General features: G+C 32.9%; 1 protein-coding gene across 1 annotated transcript; it reads right to left on the reverse strand.

Moving 5' to 3' along the window:
- Positions 1-8,916: 8,916 nt before the first annotated feature.
- On the reverse strand, positions 8,917-9,681 carry LOC149567093 (putative aluminum-activated malate transporter 3). The gene has a single exon (XM_089816603.1). It carries the CDS (start codon positions 9,679-9,681, stop codon positions 8,917-8,919), a length of 765 nt encoding a protein of 254 aa, XP_089672729.1.
- Between the last annotated feature and the right edge of the window lie 6,401 nt (positions 9,682-16,082).

Below are 16,082 nucleotides of genomic sequence, written 5' to 3' on the forward strand. Positions count from 1 at the left end.
TTTTCTTTTTAGTGTGTTGTGCTCCAAGAGAGCTCTTGTAAATAATAATAAGGGTCATTGGACCTAAGTGTGGTAGTTGGGGTGTAGGAAGTCAAAATGTCCTAAGTAGAGTGCAAAATGGCCTAAAAGGCAAGGTATACCTTACCATGGGGTAATGGGTAGCTTAAGTGATGAGTAACTAACTTAGGAAAGGGTCTCTAGCATGAAATTGCTAAGGGGTGACCTATTTGACAAGTTGGAAGTGTAAAAAGGCACAAGCAAGAAAAATTGCAAAAGTTGCTCTATTGCAATTTTGCAATTTTTGAAAAATGAAACCTCCCTTTGGACCCTTTACATGACTTGATTAAGCCCATTTTGGCTTATATTACCAATGTTGGCAATTTTACAAAATATTGCATTTTTAGTGGCTTTTACATCTTTTAGAGGCTTCGATAGCCTTATTACATTATTTAGTACCTTTATAGGTCTTTTCTATCCACCCCTAACCTAGGATCAATCTTGATGCAAGGGATAGGGTGATGGACCCAAGTAACAACCCAAAATGAGCAAATTTGTAACAATGTGCCAAGTGACCCTTCTAGGTCCTGATGGGAAAATCCTACAAACAATCAACTCTAAGATGTTTTTAGGCTTTAATAGGTTTTTTCTACCCTATCTAGCATGTTCCCATCAACACCTTTCAGTTTCCATACCCTCCAATCCAAAATGCATAATTCACCCAAATGTTGTCAATGCAAAAATTGCAAAGTTGCATTAGCAACTTTTGCAACAATTTAGCAAATTTTAGGAAATAACAATAAAATTGTCTATATTCCTTTGAGATTTTACTATTTTTGAACCTTTTCTAAGTCATAGAATTGGAATCAAGTGAAAAATGTAAAAATTGCACTTTCTGTGCAAAGTTGCATTGTTGAAAGTTGTAAAAGTTGCTCAAATTTGCAACTTAGTGGAAAAAAGGTTGTGGTATTGAACTATCTGCTCCATTAGCTTCGAGTGGCTGGATAAACCCTATCATCAACCTCGTCATGTCTACTTCAGCACTCAAACATTCTCGGGTACGCCGAACCAGAATGTCCCCAAGGGTCACTAAATGCCATAGGGCTGCGATCTTTGACAGGGCATATCTTGGAGCTCGTATGAGGTATGGATGCAATTCTAGTTCCTACAAGATAGTGTTGCAAAGACCTACAATAACCTCTCTCACTTTTTGGATATCACATTCCATTTTCATTTTACAACGCCATCTCAGGTGATGCTGAAACTTGCAGTGTTGGCTAGTACAAAGTTGCCAATTGCCAAATCTCTCTCACCTTTCATCGTGGGATTGAACTGTCTACTCCGTTAGCTATAGGTGGCTAGGTAAACCCTATCCTCAACCTCATCCTATCCCCTTCAGTGCTCAAACGTTCTCGAGCATGCCAAACCAAAATGTCCCCAAGGGTCACTAAATCCCATAGGGCTGCAATCTTTGATAGGGCATAGCTTGGAGCTCATGTGAGGTATGGATGCAATTCTAGTTCCTACAGGACTGTGTTGCAAAGACCTGCAATAACCTCTCTCACTTTTTGGAGATCACATTCCATTTTCATTTTACAATGCCATCTCAGGTGATGCTGAAACTTGCAGTGTTGGCTAGTACAAAGTTGCCAACTGCCAAATCTCTCTCACCTTTCGTCGTGGGATCAAATTGTCTACTCCGTTAGCTCCAAGTGGCTGCCTATCCCCAACCTCGTCCTATTCCTATGTGACAATGGATAATCAATATTGACTAACTTTAAAGATGTTAAGAAAAGGGGAAATTTAGTTAACAACATTGGAAATTTAGTTTAAAACATTGATAAATTGTTAATGAAGATAAAATATTGAATGGACTTATATGAAAGGTAGTGATGTAAAAATAAAAGATATAAGTCAAAGGGGGATAAATGAACTATTGGAAAATGTGTGATATGAGTCAAGCAAAGACATGAAGTAGAGAAGTGTTGCAAGGAGGAGATGAATGGTTTATTAGTTCTATGAGTATTTTCATAAGGGGGAATATATAATAGAAAAAAGTGGAAACATTATTCTGTTTCATCATAATTTGAAGATGATAAATATTGGTGAATAGAGGAGGTTTGAGGCCATGCACCAATTCATGCACCAATTATCTAGTAATTACTTTGAAAACCAAACCTAGTGTGACCTTATTAGGTCTATGTACTTTACATGGGTTAGGTGCTACAAGAATGGAATTGGGAATCTAGGCTTTGGAGTCTTAAATAAATTTCAAAAGGGTGTCTAAATCTACCCATTGAATAGTTAGATTTCAACCTATGAGGAATTTAAGTCTAGAAAATCAGATTAGGAGACCTATAAGGAATTCTATGATAGTCAACATTTTGTACTGTATGACAATTGGAGGGTTAAACCAAGAGTTGATTCTTAATCAATTCAACATAAGGAAGGTGTCCCAATAGACACTTGGGGTTGGTGAAGCCATTGGTGAAGAGTTACAGTTATTAGCTTGGAATAGGGCTAGTGTCCCTAAAACAAAAAGGTGCAAGATCTTGATTGGAGAAATACTCACCTTGGAGGAGTTCACAAATGACCCTATCACTTTAGATAGGCCACAAAAATGATATCCTAAAGGAGTAAGATATTAGGAAGGCCACAAGTTTACTTTGGTAGATTAGGAAGAAGAAAGTGCTTAAACCTCACTTCTTGCTCAACATCTCTTCATTAGTGAGGGGGAAATGAAGAGGATAGATGGCTACATAGATATGGAAAAAATAGAAATATGAAGGGGGGGGGGGATAAGAGAGAGTGAGATACAAGGATAACATGAGCCAAAACTACCAAATTGCAGTGCTTGAATCCTTCATTAGAAAATCGACGCCCAAATTTAAATATGAGTCTACAAAACAACATGTTCCTTCCACTTGTCATACTCTTTTATTTCCTTTTAAAGATGCTCTATGATTTTCCATAATGTTATGCATTGTAAATTCGTTAACAAGTATAGCTCCCTCTTCAAGTATCTTATGTGTCATCTTAGATTCGTCCCCCTCTCATGTGAGATATCTCTCTTTCTCATACATCACAACTATTTATTAAACTTTTATTTTTACCTTAATCTAGTTACTATAGAATAATAACAACACATTCCAATCAACTGATGATTATGTTACAATCATTAATGCATGAAAACACATAAAACTATCAGTGATTATGTTACATTTATGATTTTTAAAATGACTTTTTTTTTGCAAATAATCCATCTTTTCTCTACTATCTCTGACATTTTTCAATTGATGATAAAGAATGGTGGTTATGTATTGAAGCTCAACAAGCTAATTTTGTTTTTTTCTTCTTTTCTATATTCTTTTTGTAACAATGATTTTTTCTTCTACACAAACTTTGTGACAACTTGTGATCAAATTTTTTTCTTATTTAATGTTTAGAGAACTTTTGACCTAATTTTGTTGGATAGAGAAATTTCAAACTACTGATTTCTTTAATGGAGTTCCTAATCAATCTCAAGGTTCTCATTTAGGTGACCAATTGCTAGGAGGTCCACGAATATTGCCTGATAAAGTCTATTGCCAATCAATATTGTATCAAAAATTCAAACTAATTAGGTATTGAATTAAACTTGATAAACAAATGATAGAGAAGGAAAACTTTAAACATGAACAAGATCATAAATCATATGACAATGACATATTGCAATTGATTAACTTATGCTTAAACAATGATAAAGTTTATTGTTAATCAATATTCTATCAAAGTTTTGAATAGATTCGGTATTGAATTGAATTTCATACATGCACATATCTAATTTAATGTCATACACGAACCTATCTAATTTAATGTCATACATGAACAAACATATCATATCATATGTCGTATATGAACAAACATATCATATATTAACCAATAATGTCATAAGTCAAATAATGTCATACATCAAATATAGAATGTCATATACATCAAATGTGTATCGAATATGTCCACTGATGCCTATATATATATACATGTCTAGATAAACTACATCTTTTCCTTCCCATGAGGGGAAGGAAACAAGTCTCTCGACGTCCTTTGTCGTCGTGTGGAGGGAGACAGTGGAGATGACGGAGCCCTCCTGACACGCTCACTCAACCTCTTGTTGAGGCTCTTCTCCAGCTCCAACTGATACAAAGAAAGTAGATATGAATCAATATTTATTATACATTGAAATCAAATATATGTATACACAAAATCAAATATTTTTTTACCGCCAACAAATAGTCACTCTGTAAGTTCACCTCAAATGCTCGTGGACGATCAGGGGTGACGAGACCCTACAAAAATTCAATAAATATAATCACTTATAAATAAAATTAGAAATTTTGAGATTAACTATTATAAACAACTAAAATGAAGAAAATTCTTTCATACCTCTATCAGTGGCTATGAGATAGCCACAGTTGTGGCCACTCCACTATCAACAGACTGTCGTAGATGAGGAGGTGTGTTCGACATCATGAGCTGCACGTCATACAATACACGTTACATCTAACATGAAACATAAAATAAATATAATCAAATGAATTAAATTAACATGAAACAATTGTACCTGTGTGAAGCTCGTATGATGTCTATGCTCCGAGTCTATGGTAAAGGTTGAAGGTCCTATGGTGAACTGATGCACATGCATAATTTTTTTTTTCAATCCTTAATATGATTACATAATAAATATATGTATTAATGAAAATGATTAAATCGATACATACCTCAGGACTTGTGTAAGGGACAAAAAATGGGCCTGGAGGATCGTTGCTAGGCCCAACAACTCTCTGACCCTAAATTTTGAACAATGTCAATAGATGCTAATTACTTAATCATTCACTATACATATGAAATGTGATCAAATTAGTAAATTATAATTGTAATTTACCTATGTGTCAATGCCAAATGTGTCGTTCAGGAACTGATCGGTGACAAGCCCATCATCTGCAACATCTCTAGCATGAGTGCCAAATGTGCACAGGGATCTGCATGAAGTGCACATGTGACCATGACGCACATAAGGCTCCCCCTCAACTAATGGGCTTGTGGAATGAATGAGGGTCTACGTCAAAGCATTAATGGTCCCTAGAGTGTTGGCCTCTACATTTTCCTTCACAACTGAAAGAATAGTCACATGCTCGCGATGTGGCTTGACCACAGGTGCCCTAACTACATTAGGGTCACGACGTGCTCCTGGCCTCTCAAATGATGACCCCCCACCTCGACCCTGGGAGTCTAATATATCAAAATAATTGGGGATCTCCCCAAGGAAAAACTCACAATATAATTTCTTCAAAAAATACATGCGGACCTTGTGATTGTTGCAAGGAGGGGCATCAAAAACCATCCACCATCTATCTCAAAAAATGTTTCTAATAGCATCGTGTATGCACCAATGGATGGGGAATCGTTTAGTACCCTCTCTAATCATTTAGTACCCTCTCTAACAGTATTTTGCTCACCAAATTTTCTAAATAATGCACATATACTACCTTTTGGTATTTCTTTTTTTTAAACATCTTCATATGACAATTTATTTGCATAAAATCTTTTTTGTTCATCCCTCTTAACCCGCCAAATATCTAACTGACCACTAACTGAGGCTATTTGGGTGTTAATGGATTCAAGGGATGATGCCAATTGAGCCCTCATTGGATTGGTTTGTCCTGATTCTTTCAACCGAGCAATGAGTCTTTCTAATTCAGTTTTGCCTCTCTCTATTTCATTTATTATATTTTCTTGTGTGCATGGAGGAGGGCTTGCAATTGGTTCGGGTTGTGGAATTTTTTGTTCTTCTTGAGGAGGATTTTGGTTTTGAGAGCTTTGAGGCTCTTGTAGATTTTCCAGTTGATTATGGACATTTTCTAATAAAAAATCAATTCAAATCCAAATAAATAAACAAATCTAAATGAAATTTGTAAAAACCCTATAAAACAATATAAAAAACCTACAAAAAAATATGAGAAACATATTAAACAATGCAAAGTTAAGTTTATATCACTTCCGGCATCATCGTGGGTGTGCTTGTTGTCTTCAATTTTGTTGATGAGGAGGCATATTGGAAAATGATGGTGAAAACTTGGGTTTCTTGACCCGCGTACGCGCTGTTCTTTGTGGGAATAGCAAAAAATGAAGATAAAAATGATGGGCTGCAATTCTGCAGCCCATCATATATACTTTTTTGATTACGCAAATAGCACGTACGCACTATGGCTTGGGTTAGCCATAGAGTGTATGCGCTATAGTGCGTGTGCACTATTGAAATTAGGATTAAAAAAAAACCTTGTCACCTTTTTGACACCACAACTCGATGCATATGCCCATTGTCATTAGTAAAATATTATAATATTATTAAATGTTAATAATTTATTATACAATTAGTATATTACTATTTTACTATTAATCTTTCCATTTGATTATTAATTTTATATTAATATTAATATGTTATAATTATTATTTTGATTATCAACTAAAATGATATTCTAATATTTTATAGTTTTATCTTGAATAGATACGCTTTTTTATTGACTTACATTTAAATAGAATTTTAATAAATTAATAAAATAATATTTAATATTATTGAATAAAATAATATTTAATTTAAATTGAGATATGTGAAAAGAAATCATAGACAAAAGTGAGGTTTTAAAAAAGTTAATGGACTTTATGGAAAAGGAGAAAACATCTCATAGTAATCTTCATGAGAAATTTGAGATGAAAATATAGCAACACACAAAAAACACTTCTCACCAGATTAATTAACAAATCAAATTAAAAAAAATAAAATAAACGTATATTCATGATATTTTAGAATAAAATTTGAAATTTACTATAATTTCTATTTATGATTTTTTAACTAAATATCTATATGATAGACATTCATATTTAAGAAATTTCTAAAATAACTTTAAATTTAAATATTTATAATTTTTCTTCTATATGAATGTTAAATCCACTCACCTTAAAAACATAACTTCTTATTTTAAAAACATAACTTCTTATTTTAATTTTAAATTGTTTTTCTGTAGCTCATTTAGTCATAGACATATAAATGTGAGTCAGTCAAATGGCATAACAATAGTAATAAAATAAATTAATACAATCATTCCAAAAAAATTACTTCCAAATTTTTTAAGTGATCTCTATGTAAAAATTATTTATTACCACAGTGTTGGTAAACAAATTTGTCACAGTAGAATATTGCCCAATGGAGTGTATGTGGCAAATCGTTCACAACAATTGGATAGGCCTTTGATATCTGGTCTTCCTCTCCGTTTAGAGGGGCAACTCCCTCGTAAGATAAAATTTTAGATTTTTCAATAAAGATAAGAAGAACTTAGGAAATAGGAAGGAAAACCATTGATAGCGAATGCACCACACGCCTTCAACGTTTTCATAAAAATGATGTAAACTATTAATGAGAGCTATCAAGGACTACACTTGAGAACTTTCACCAACACAATGCTAATTCAACCATCCACAAATACTCACATCATACCATGAAAGTAATCATAGATGAATCAACACTTTAACAATCCAGATTCCTTGGAGAGAGAACGCTAAATGTACTTCCTTTTATTTCTTGCACCAAGAAAGAAAGAAATAACTGATTACACAAAAACAACCATTGTACACACTTTCCAAAAATTGTTTTATGATCAAAGCATAAGTGTTCCCCTGTATCCAAGTCCAAAAAGTCCTATATTACAATGAGATTCAAAAATTTATAGTCCTTCTAGCTTAACTAACTTTTCGGGTTCGTAACCACTCAAAAAGTTAGAGTTTGGACTACCACGAAGATGGTTCATAACTAACTCTAACATTTGCAAAGTGAAAGTTAAATTTTAACCTATGAGTGACAATATTACTTTCACAAAACCAAAAACCAAAAATGCAATTTATTGATAAGCATGTGATCGGTCTTGCTGACTTAGCCTTCTATCTTCATCCGCCTCTTCTTCATTTGTCATCACTTCACTACCTGAATAGTTAAATACCTACAAGGTAGTCATGCCTTCAAAGTGGGTGTGGCTTCTTTCCTCTATTCATGAATAACCTTGATAGCCAAATTATCTTCCATGTTGTGAACCATCAAATTGTGCATATTAGATAAAACTTGACACCTACCTATTGCATCCAGAAGAGGTTCTTAAAACTTTATCAATACTATTCAGCTCCATCTATATTCATCTGCTTATCATTTCACTACTTGAGGATTTGAAAGCTCTATTAGAGTTGTGTCATGAGTTTCCTTTTCCAGCATACTGGTGCAAAATGGTGTGGCCTTTGAAAGCCACATGTTGACCAGGTTTATTCCGTCATCTTTCATGTCATATCATTGTATCAATCTTAGAGTCACTTCTCATTGAGATGTTTGACAAATAGTTTATGTGCGGTCAATACAAAGAGACGTTAGATAATCGGCTACAAACAAAGGCTCATCCTCCTTTCTCATGGTGTCGCGGCTAAGAGTGTGAGATAGCTCTCATCTTCTCAAGGATTTGGAGTTCGTGTGTAATCCACACTTGGGTTATATGTATTGACTACCTAATGCTTGAGGTGGCTCATTTCTTCATACAATTCTCGTGTGTTTTGAAGAAATTCTGTCAAATAGTTCACGCGCTTTGTCTTGAAATCTTTTTAAATGTTCAATCAATTTTCAAAGCTATGAGTTAGAATGAGGAGAACTCCATTGAATGGTCTCTGTGCTTTGTCTATGGCTACATTTCTCAATACAAAGATTGTAGATCCTCCAATAATCAACCCCTTTAGAAATGTACTCTTTAATGGTATCATTACCATTATCCATTTTAATAGTAGATTGCATAACCCTTTCATGAGGATCCTTTGGTCAACTTGGGTAACCTTTTACAATCTCTAATATAATTATGCATTGTCACCAAACAAAGATCTTGAAATAGCAACGTCAGGTTTCATTGGTATTTTATTGATCAAATCTCGAGCCTCATTCAATTGCCCAACACGTTGAAGGAAATCAACCATGCAGTCATAGTGCTTTAATGCGGGCTTTGTCTCCAATTCTTTAGAGTTGTTGGGGAGAACAAAATGAGAATGGGTGCCAATTTTATACTGAAGGCACTCTGCAAAAGTGTGCACTTTCTTCAACATCATTACAAACGAGGAGCTTTGCATTTTGTCGATATTTCTTCCCAGCTCTTTGATCAGTTTTGCAGCTTGTGTGCTTGCATCTCTTAACTCTTTTGCAAACTCGTTCCTCAACTTTTGAGAGGCCTGTAGTTTAGAGTGCAAGCACCGATGGAGGGTTCTAACTTCATATGCACAGTGACGGAGTACTGCCGCCGCGCCCCCCCCCCAAAATTTTACATCCTGAGCCCATGGATAGAAGAAAACCTTGAACGTCCCATGTGGAGGTTCCCATTTTGCAGATTTGGCCAGAGTTTCTTCTTTTGCAGAAGAATTCGATGCTGTTGTGTATCTTTGAAAAGATGGCTCACAGTACTCCATGTCATCTATGATATTTGTAGATCTTGCGTGAGCCAAAGCAGATTCCTCCAAGTATAGCTTCACACATTCTTCTAGTGAATCAACAACATACTCAAAATTCTTCACAATCTGTTGATGGAGTTGTTCACCTGCCCAGCTAGGAAAGACAATGGCACTAACTAGCATTGGGGCAGCACCTCCAATGGATATTGAATAAAGCCTATCTACAGTAGTTCTCACAGTGAGAGAATTTGGTCAAACATATCATGGGTACCCTACCTATGATTCCACATTCCCAGATTTTCCATGTGCACTTAAATTAGGAATGGTGACTAGGAGCATAATTTGGGAGTATGAAGCCACACATTACCCAATAACTTTCACAATTCTAGATGCCACAGTCTGCAAGATTGAAAATGTTTACTGAAACAGTTCACATGTCTGGCTCGTGATGGATGAGCAACATGCATTTATGAGGTATTCTGTTAAATAGTTTGGCACCTTTTAGATTGGTGATCAACGTACATTCATTCAAATTCCTTTTTAACATGAGCAATCCTTATTCATCCAGCTGCATTGAATCCTTTGATAGCAAGTTGACTTTTGATGTAGCCGCAATAGTTGATGAACCCCTGCAAAGAGTATTGTTGATATAATGGCTCCTGTGAGTTTTTGTGAAGCTTTTGCCAAATGTGCCTCTTGATTTATGCCTGAGATTGAAAGTTATGTTTCTATTTTGCTTTGGTAGCTATCCATAGACATTTTCACTGCACATTCTTCCAGTGTAATGATTTCCAAAACCTCTGTCAAGAACCAGTTTTAGATTGCATCTTTCAACTTTACTTCCAGTTGGCAGTTAATTGGAAGTTGGGATTTTCCAGCTGGCAGTTAATTGGAAGTTGGGATTTAAGTTTGGGTTAAAATTAGATTAAAAAGTTAGAGTACGGGGAGAGACAAAAATTGATTTTTGTTGAGGATTAATCTCTCTCTTTCTAATTAATTAACATAATTAAACCCTCTGTAAAATGTTTGGGTAACACACAGCAGCTAATGGTAATAGTTTAACAAATAAAATTTCAGCAGTTAAAAATAATGTTCATTGAATGTGGCCCACCATTTGGACAATGTGATATGACTTCAAATGCTGGGAGACAGCCAGTACGTCAGTGATGGAACTTAGGAAGTGTGGATCGTATGATGTTAATGTCTCCATCCCATTCCATGCAAGGAGGGACATGAGGCATCGCGCAATGTGATATGACTTCAAATGCTGGGAGACAGACAGTACGTCAGTGATGGAACTTGGGAAGTCTGGATCGTATGATGTTAATGTCTCCATCCCATTCTATGCAAGGAGGGACATGAGGCATCGCGCACGGCATTCCAGGCGGTGCAAATTTTCGGCTGTTTAGCCAGTGCCACATCCTTTCCCGGATGCCACAGTCTTCGGTGAAAGCTTTACGGGATGTAGAGTCGTTGAACACTTTGGTGAAAGCTTTCCCGGATGTGACAGTCCCCTGTTGAAAGATTAATCAGATAGACATAGCCCCTATAAATACGGGCAAGCAATTTCATGTGTTTATATGTTATTCATCAGTAGCCAGCTTAAGTATTCGAATTTTCCCTGTGCAGATAAAACTATGGAAATGCCTCGGAGGTTCGACCTTAACAGAAGGCCTTCGGTGAGATTCTCAGATGAACAAGCAGCTCGTTTGGAAGCAGTTTTCGAACGGAAATGGTATCTGTCTCGGGTATGTGCCAGATCATTTCCCTATCTGTCTCGGGTATGTGCCAGATCATTTCCCTATTAGTTATATTTTCCATAATTCTTTCAGTTGCCATAGATATGGATTAGTAATGTGTGAATTGTTGTTTTTGGTATGCAGGAGGAAAAAGAAGCGCTGGCTTTGGAACTAGATTTGACAATTGAACAAGTTAAAACGTGGTTCAAAAATAAAAGAGCAAGGTACCAGCTCCCTCGTTCAGTAGTTCCCATTTTCTCGCATAAAATTTTAGTGGCTGCAAGCCAGTTGACTTATTTGACTGTAAAATTTGCAGGACCAGAGCGAGGGGAAGAAATATGTACGGTCATATGATTGTGATCGTAGTCATATGATTGTGATCGTACAGGCAGACATATGCAGCACTGACATATGTCCTGGCATAAAAATCGTATGCTGCATAGACAGCCCCTAGTTTGTAGGCTGTATAATGAATATATATCATTTTATATTATACATGTTTGTATTTTCTTTTTTTCTTAAGTTATGTTTCTATTTTGCTTTTAGTTATGTTTCTATTTTGTTGAATGCATATTTATATTAATTTAGAATCTTATAATGAAGGTATAAGTTTTATTAATAAAATTTGATTATGAGATATCTTAAAATATATATAATATAATAGAAACTAAATTTTTTTAAAATACAAAGTATTAAAATGATCAACTATTGTTATAAATTTATATAAAAAATTACAATGTAACTGAAGATTTGTGGACTAAAAGAATTTAAAAATTAAAGTTTAATAGTTGATTAAAGTAGTCATCAAGCATTATTATAGTCCACCAAACAGCCATCAGTCATTATTATAATGTGTATTCTATAATTCATTAAAAAAGTAACAAAAGAAACATATTTGCTGTACCTTCTTATAAAATTTGAATTTATAATCTTTCCTTGTAAAACAAACATCAGTCATTATTACAATGTTTATTTTCAAAAGCTTGAATTTATGAACACTCCTATCCAACTAAAGGTTAATACGATTGGAGGGCAATTAACAGGTGATAGAAAATGGAAATGAAATGGTTGGAGTTTGGCCATGACTGGATAGTGTTGAAAAATCGTTTTCAATGGTCAATTTTTCAAGTGGCATATGTAGTCCAGTAGTCGTGTAGGCATATAATAACAAGGTGTATAAAGAAACTGGAATATATCTATTCTCGTTAAAACCATTGTAGATGTTGTAGTGATTGAGTATTGACTAAGAAATTACACGATTGCTATAATGCTCTGAAGAATATAACATTCTCTTTACAAGTCTGATGTATTCGTATGTTGCTTCAACCTTAAATATCTTATTAAGTCTCATCTTTGATGATTCATCTATTTGGAATGTGTATCCCATAATCTCTGATCTGATGTCACTGAAATCTATTGCTTTTCCATCTCTATATTTATTACATTACTCTTTAGCTCTTTTGTATCTCTTTGACTATCATTAGTGGTGAATTATGTATTTAGTATATTCACTGGTTAGTGCTCGGTGACTTTTTATATTCACATATATGTATGTCTACTAAAGCTAGATGTAATATAATTGATTCTATTCTATATCTAATTAAGACCTTTCCATGATTCATTCTCAACTTTTTATTCCATGCCCTCCATAGCATCCTCCTGTCACTAGTCGCCAGTCACATCAGCAATTTCTTTTTGCCTTCTTTCCCGTACTGGCCGCAGAAGAATCGAATCTATGATTTTTTATTTTTTAATCTTCCATGAGAGACTGTGATGTTCGAACATGTCGTTTTGTTGATATTCCGTGCATCCTTTGGAAATTGAGAGAAAAATGTTATTGTTATTGTAAGAACCCCATAAAGAAAATACAAACTGGATGATGGAGAGCATCTTAAACTTTTTCCAAACTAGATGTCGGCCAACATTCTACTGTCATGAAATCACTTATGAGAAGCATAAAAAACTTTCTTTAACATCATTCTACAAAAGCCTTCAGTATATACCCAAACGCCTTTCCATGTCTGTATATCAACCATCTTTTCTTTATCATCAACACAACATGGGTTATCCTTATGCATTACAAAAGTGTGATTATCCCGCCACTTTTTATAGACCTGCACTTAGTCGTGAATAACTTTCACACTAGATATTAGTTTGACCATAACTTCGGTCAGAAAGTGTGCAATTAGGTTTTCACAAATATAAATTAAAATTACAATGATCCAATGGTTAGCTTAAAATTTATGGTTGTACATCGAGAACATTGATTCAAATTTTCTGATTGTTAAAAAAATAAATTTCAAAAAGTTCTTTTCAACCATACTTACGCTAAACTTCCCACTTATAAGAAATTAACTTTTCAAACAATCTTATTCATGCAACCAAACACTAATATCTTCATTATTATTCCAATCTATTTTATTGATATTGATTTTGATCACGTCAATTTCTCAGATGTTCCCAATGATGGAAGAAATCTAGGTATGATGGCGCCTACATATTTTTGTTAAATTCAAAGCAAAATTATACAATCTTAAATTACGTCACGCTGGCAAATACTAAGAAAATATAAATTATATTAAAATATAATTAATTTGATTACTCTTCAAAAATAAAATACAAATTTCCACATTACATTTAAATAAAATATTAAATATTAAAATTTATTTTTATATAATAATTTAAATTTTATATATATATATATAATCTTAATACTCAATATAATATTAATATAATGAAATAAATATAATATAAAAATCTATATAAAAAAATGCACAACACAAAATAGTTTGGTGTGGCTAATTACAATGTTTGAGAGGAAAAAATAAAGCATGAAAACAACATACATTAATAATAATAATAATAGTAGTAATAAGAATTTTATATGTGACAAGTACTTTGCATTGGCAGGATGTCAGCTATAGCTATTGCATGGGTTGTAAGGCCAGTGCAAATATTCGGCCAGATAGCCAGTGTCAAACATTCCCATATCACGAGACCCACATTATTGATTTGACGATTGAAAAGATTAATTAATGAATTATAAATATAATATAAAATTATTTTAAATTTAGTCTATAGGCTATTTGTAGGAACTGGAAATTAAATTTTGGTGAAAAAGTTATTAATTGGATAAAAAAATTGTCAGTTTCACCGGAAAATTGTAATTCCTTCTCATTAATTATTTACCGGCCAATATTTTTTATCCCACTCCACTTTTAACTCTTGTTAAATTGATATTTATTAGTTGTTATCTCCACTTTTAACTATTGTTTTTCCTTTTCTATTTATTTAAGAAAATAATTAGTTGTGATCTTTGTATATATATTTATTTAACTTTTGACTTTTAAAATTGATTTAGATTTTAGTTTTTAATTAAATTTTCTATATTATTTTTTTTAATATTATTTTTTATTTTTATAACTTTTTTAATCAATAGAATGTTTGTTAGAGACATTGCTATTTTTTTTTTTTCTTTTTTTGTATTTCTCTTATTAATTTTTCATAATAGATTTTTTGATGAAGTTTTTCTAAATGATTATTTTTGATAAATTAAATTTAAATAAATACCATTTATTAAGATATTTAAAAGATTTTAATAAATATTATGTTATTTAAATAAAAAATTATTAATAATCTAATTTATTGAATAAGATTATATTTTAAATCTCCACTTTTAACTATTATTTTTCTTTTCCTATTTATTTAAAAAATAAGTATTTTTGATCTCCACATTAACTCATGTTACAATTTCTATTTATTTAACTTTTGATTTTTAAAATTGATTTAGGTTTTAATTTTTGCATTATTTTTATTTATTTTTATATTTGTTTAGTTTTTCTTTAAATGTTGTTTTTTAGTTTCTATAATTTATTTAGTCAATAGAATATTTGTTAGAAATGTTATTTTTTCATTTATTTATTTATTTCTCTTATTAATTTTTCAAAATAGACTTTTTATGAGTTAATGAGTAATTTATTAGTTTCTATCAAGATAGAATAGTATTGTAATCAAGCTAGAATTCGATGGTCACCCTTGCTTGTCATAAGTATTTTTTATGATGGTTTGGTCATGATAATATTATAGAAATAATTGGTAAATACTTACTTGTTATTAATAGAAATTAAGAGGTCTATATATACAAAAGAATAAAGTGATGTTTCCTTAGGAAACTATCAAAAAGAACAGAAATATTCTATTCTAACAAATAAAGTTAAAAAGGCAAAAGCTAACTTAAGCTAGCTAGATATTTACAATAGATTACCATTAACTAATAATAGACAATTATCTATTATTGTAGTACTCTCCCTTAATGGTTAATATATCTATAACAACAAGCTATCCTCTGAATTTGATAAACTTATCAAGAGCAAGAGGCTTGGTGAGAATGTTTGTAGTCTGATTTGTGGTAGGAACATACTACAAATCTATAATCTCATCTTCAACCAGCTATCGTATGTAATGACAGCGAACATCCACATCCTTGGTTTTGTTAGGTTGCAGTGACTGATCAGGAAAATATTGTACATATTTCATAAATTCTTTGGGGCTTGGGGCATCGCTTGAAAAATAAATAAATTTCGGCCCTATTTTATTAGGATTTTGGGCCGACGTGTAATTATTAATTATAACCCTAAAGTCATAAAAATATTTGTATAAAAGGACTTAGGGTTAGGGATCGTTTCATTGTTGTGATGCAAAAATTAGTTCCTACGACGATATTGAGCTATAAGAGATTACAGATTGTAATTAGGTCGTAATCACTAGATCATAATAATATCAAACTTATTATTTAGTGGAGGTAGCCCAAGATTGGGTGAACCATGTTAAATCTTGGTGTCTTGT

This window comes from Cupressus sempervirens, chromosome 3 (assembly GCF_028749045.1).
Source record: "Cupressus sempervirens isolate cs-2001-9-10 chromosome 3, ASM2874904v1, whole genome shotgun sequence".
NCBI lineage: Eukaryota > Viridiplantae > Streptophyta > Pinopsida > Cupressales > Cupressaceae > Cupressus > Cupressus sempervirens.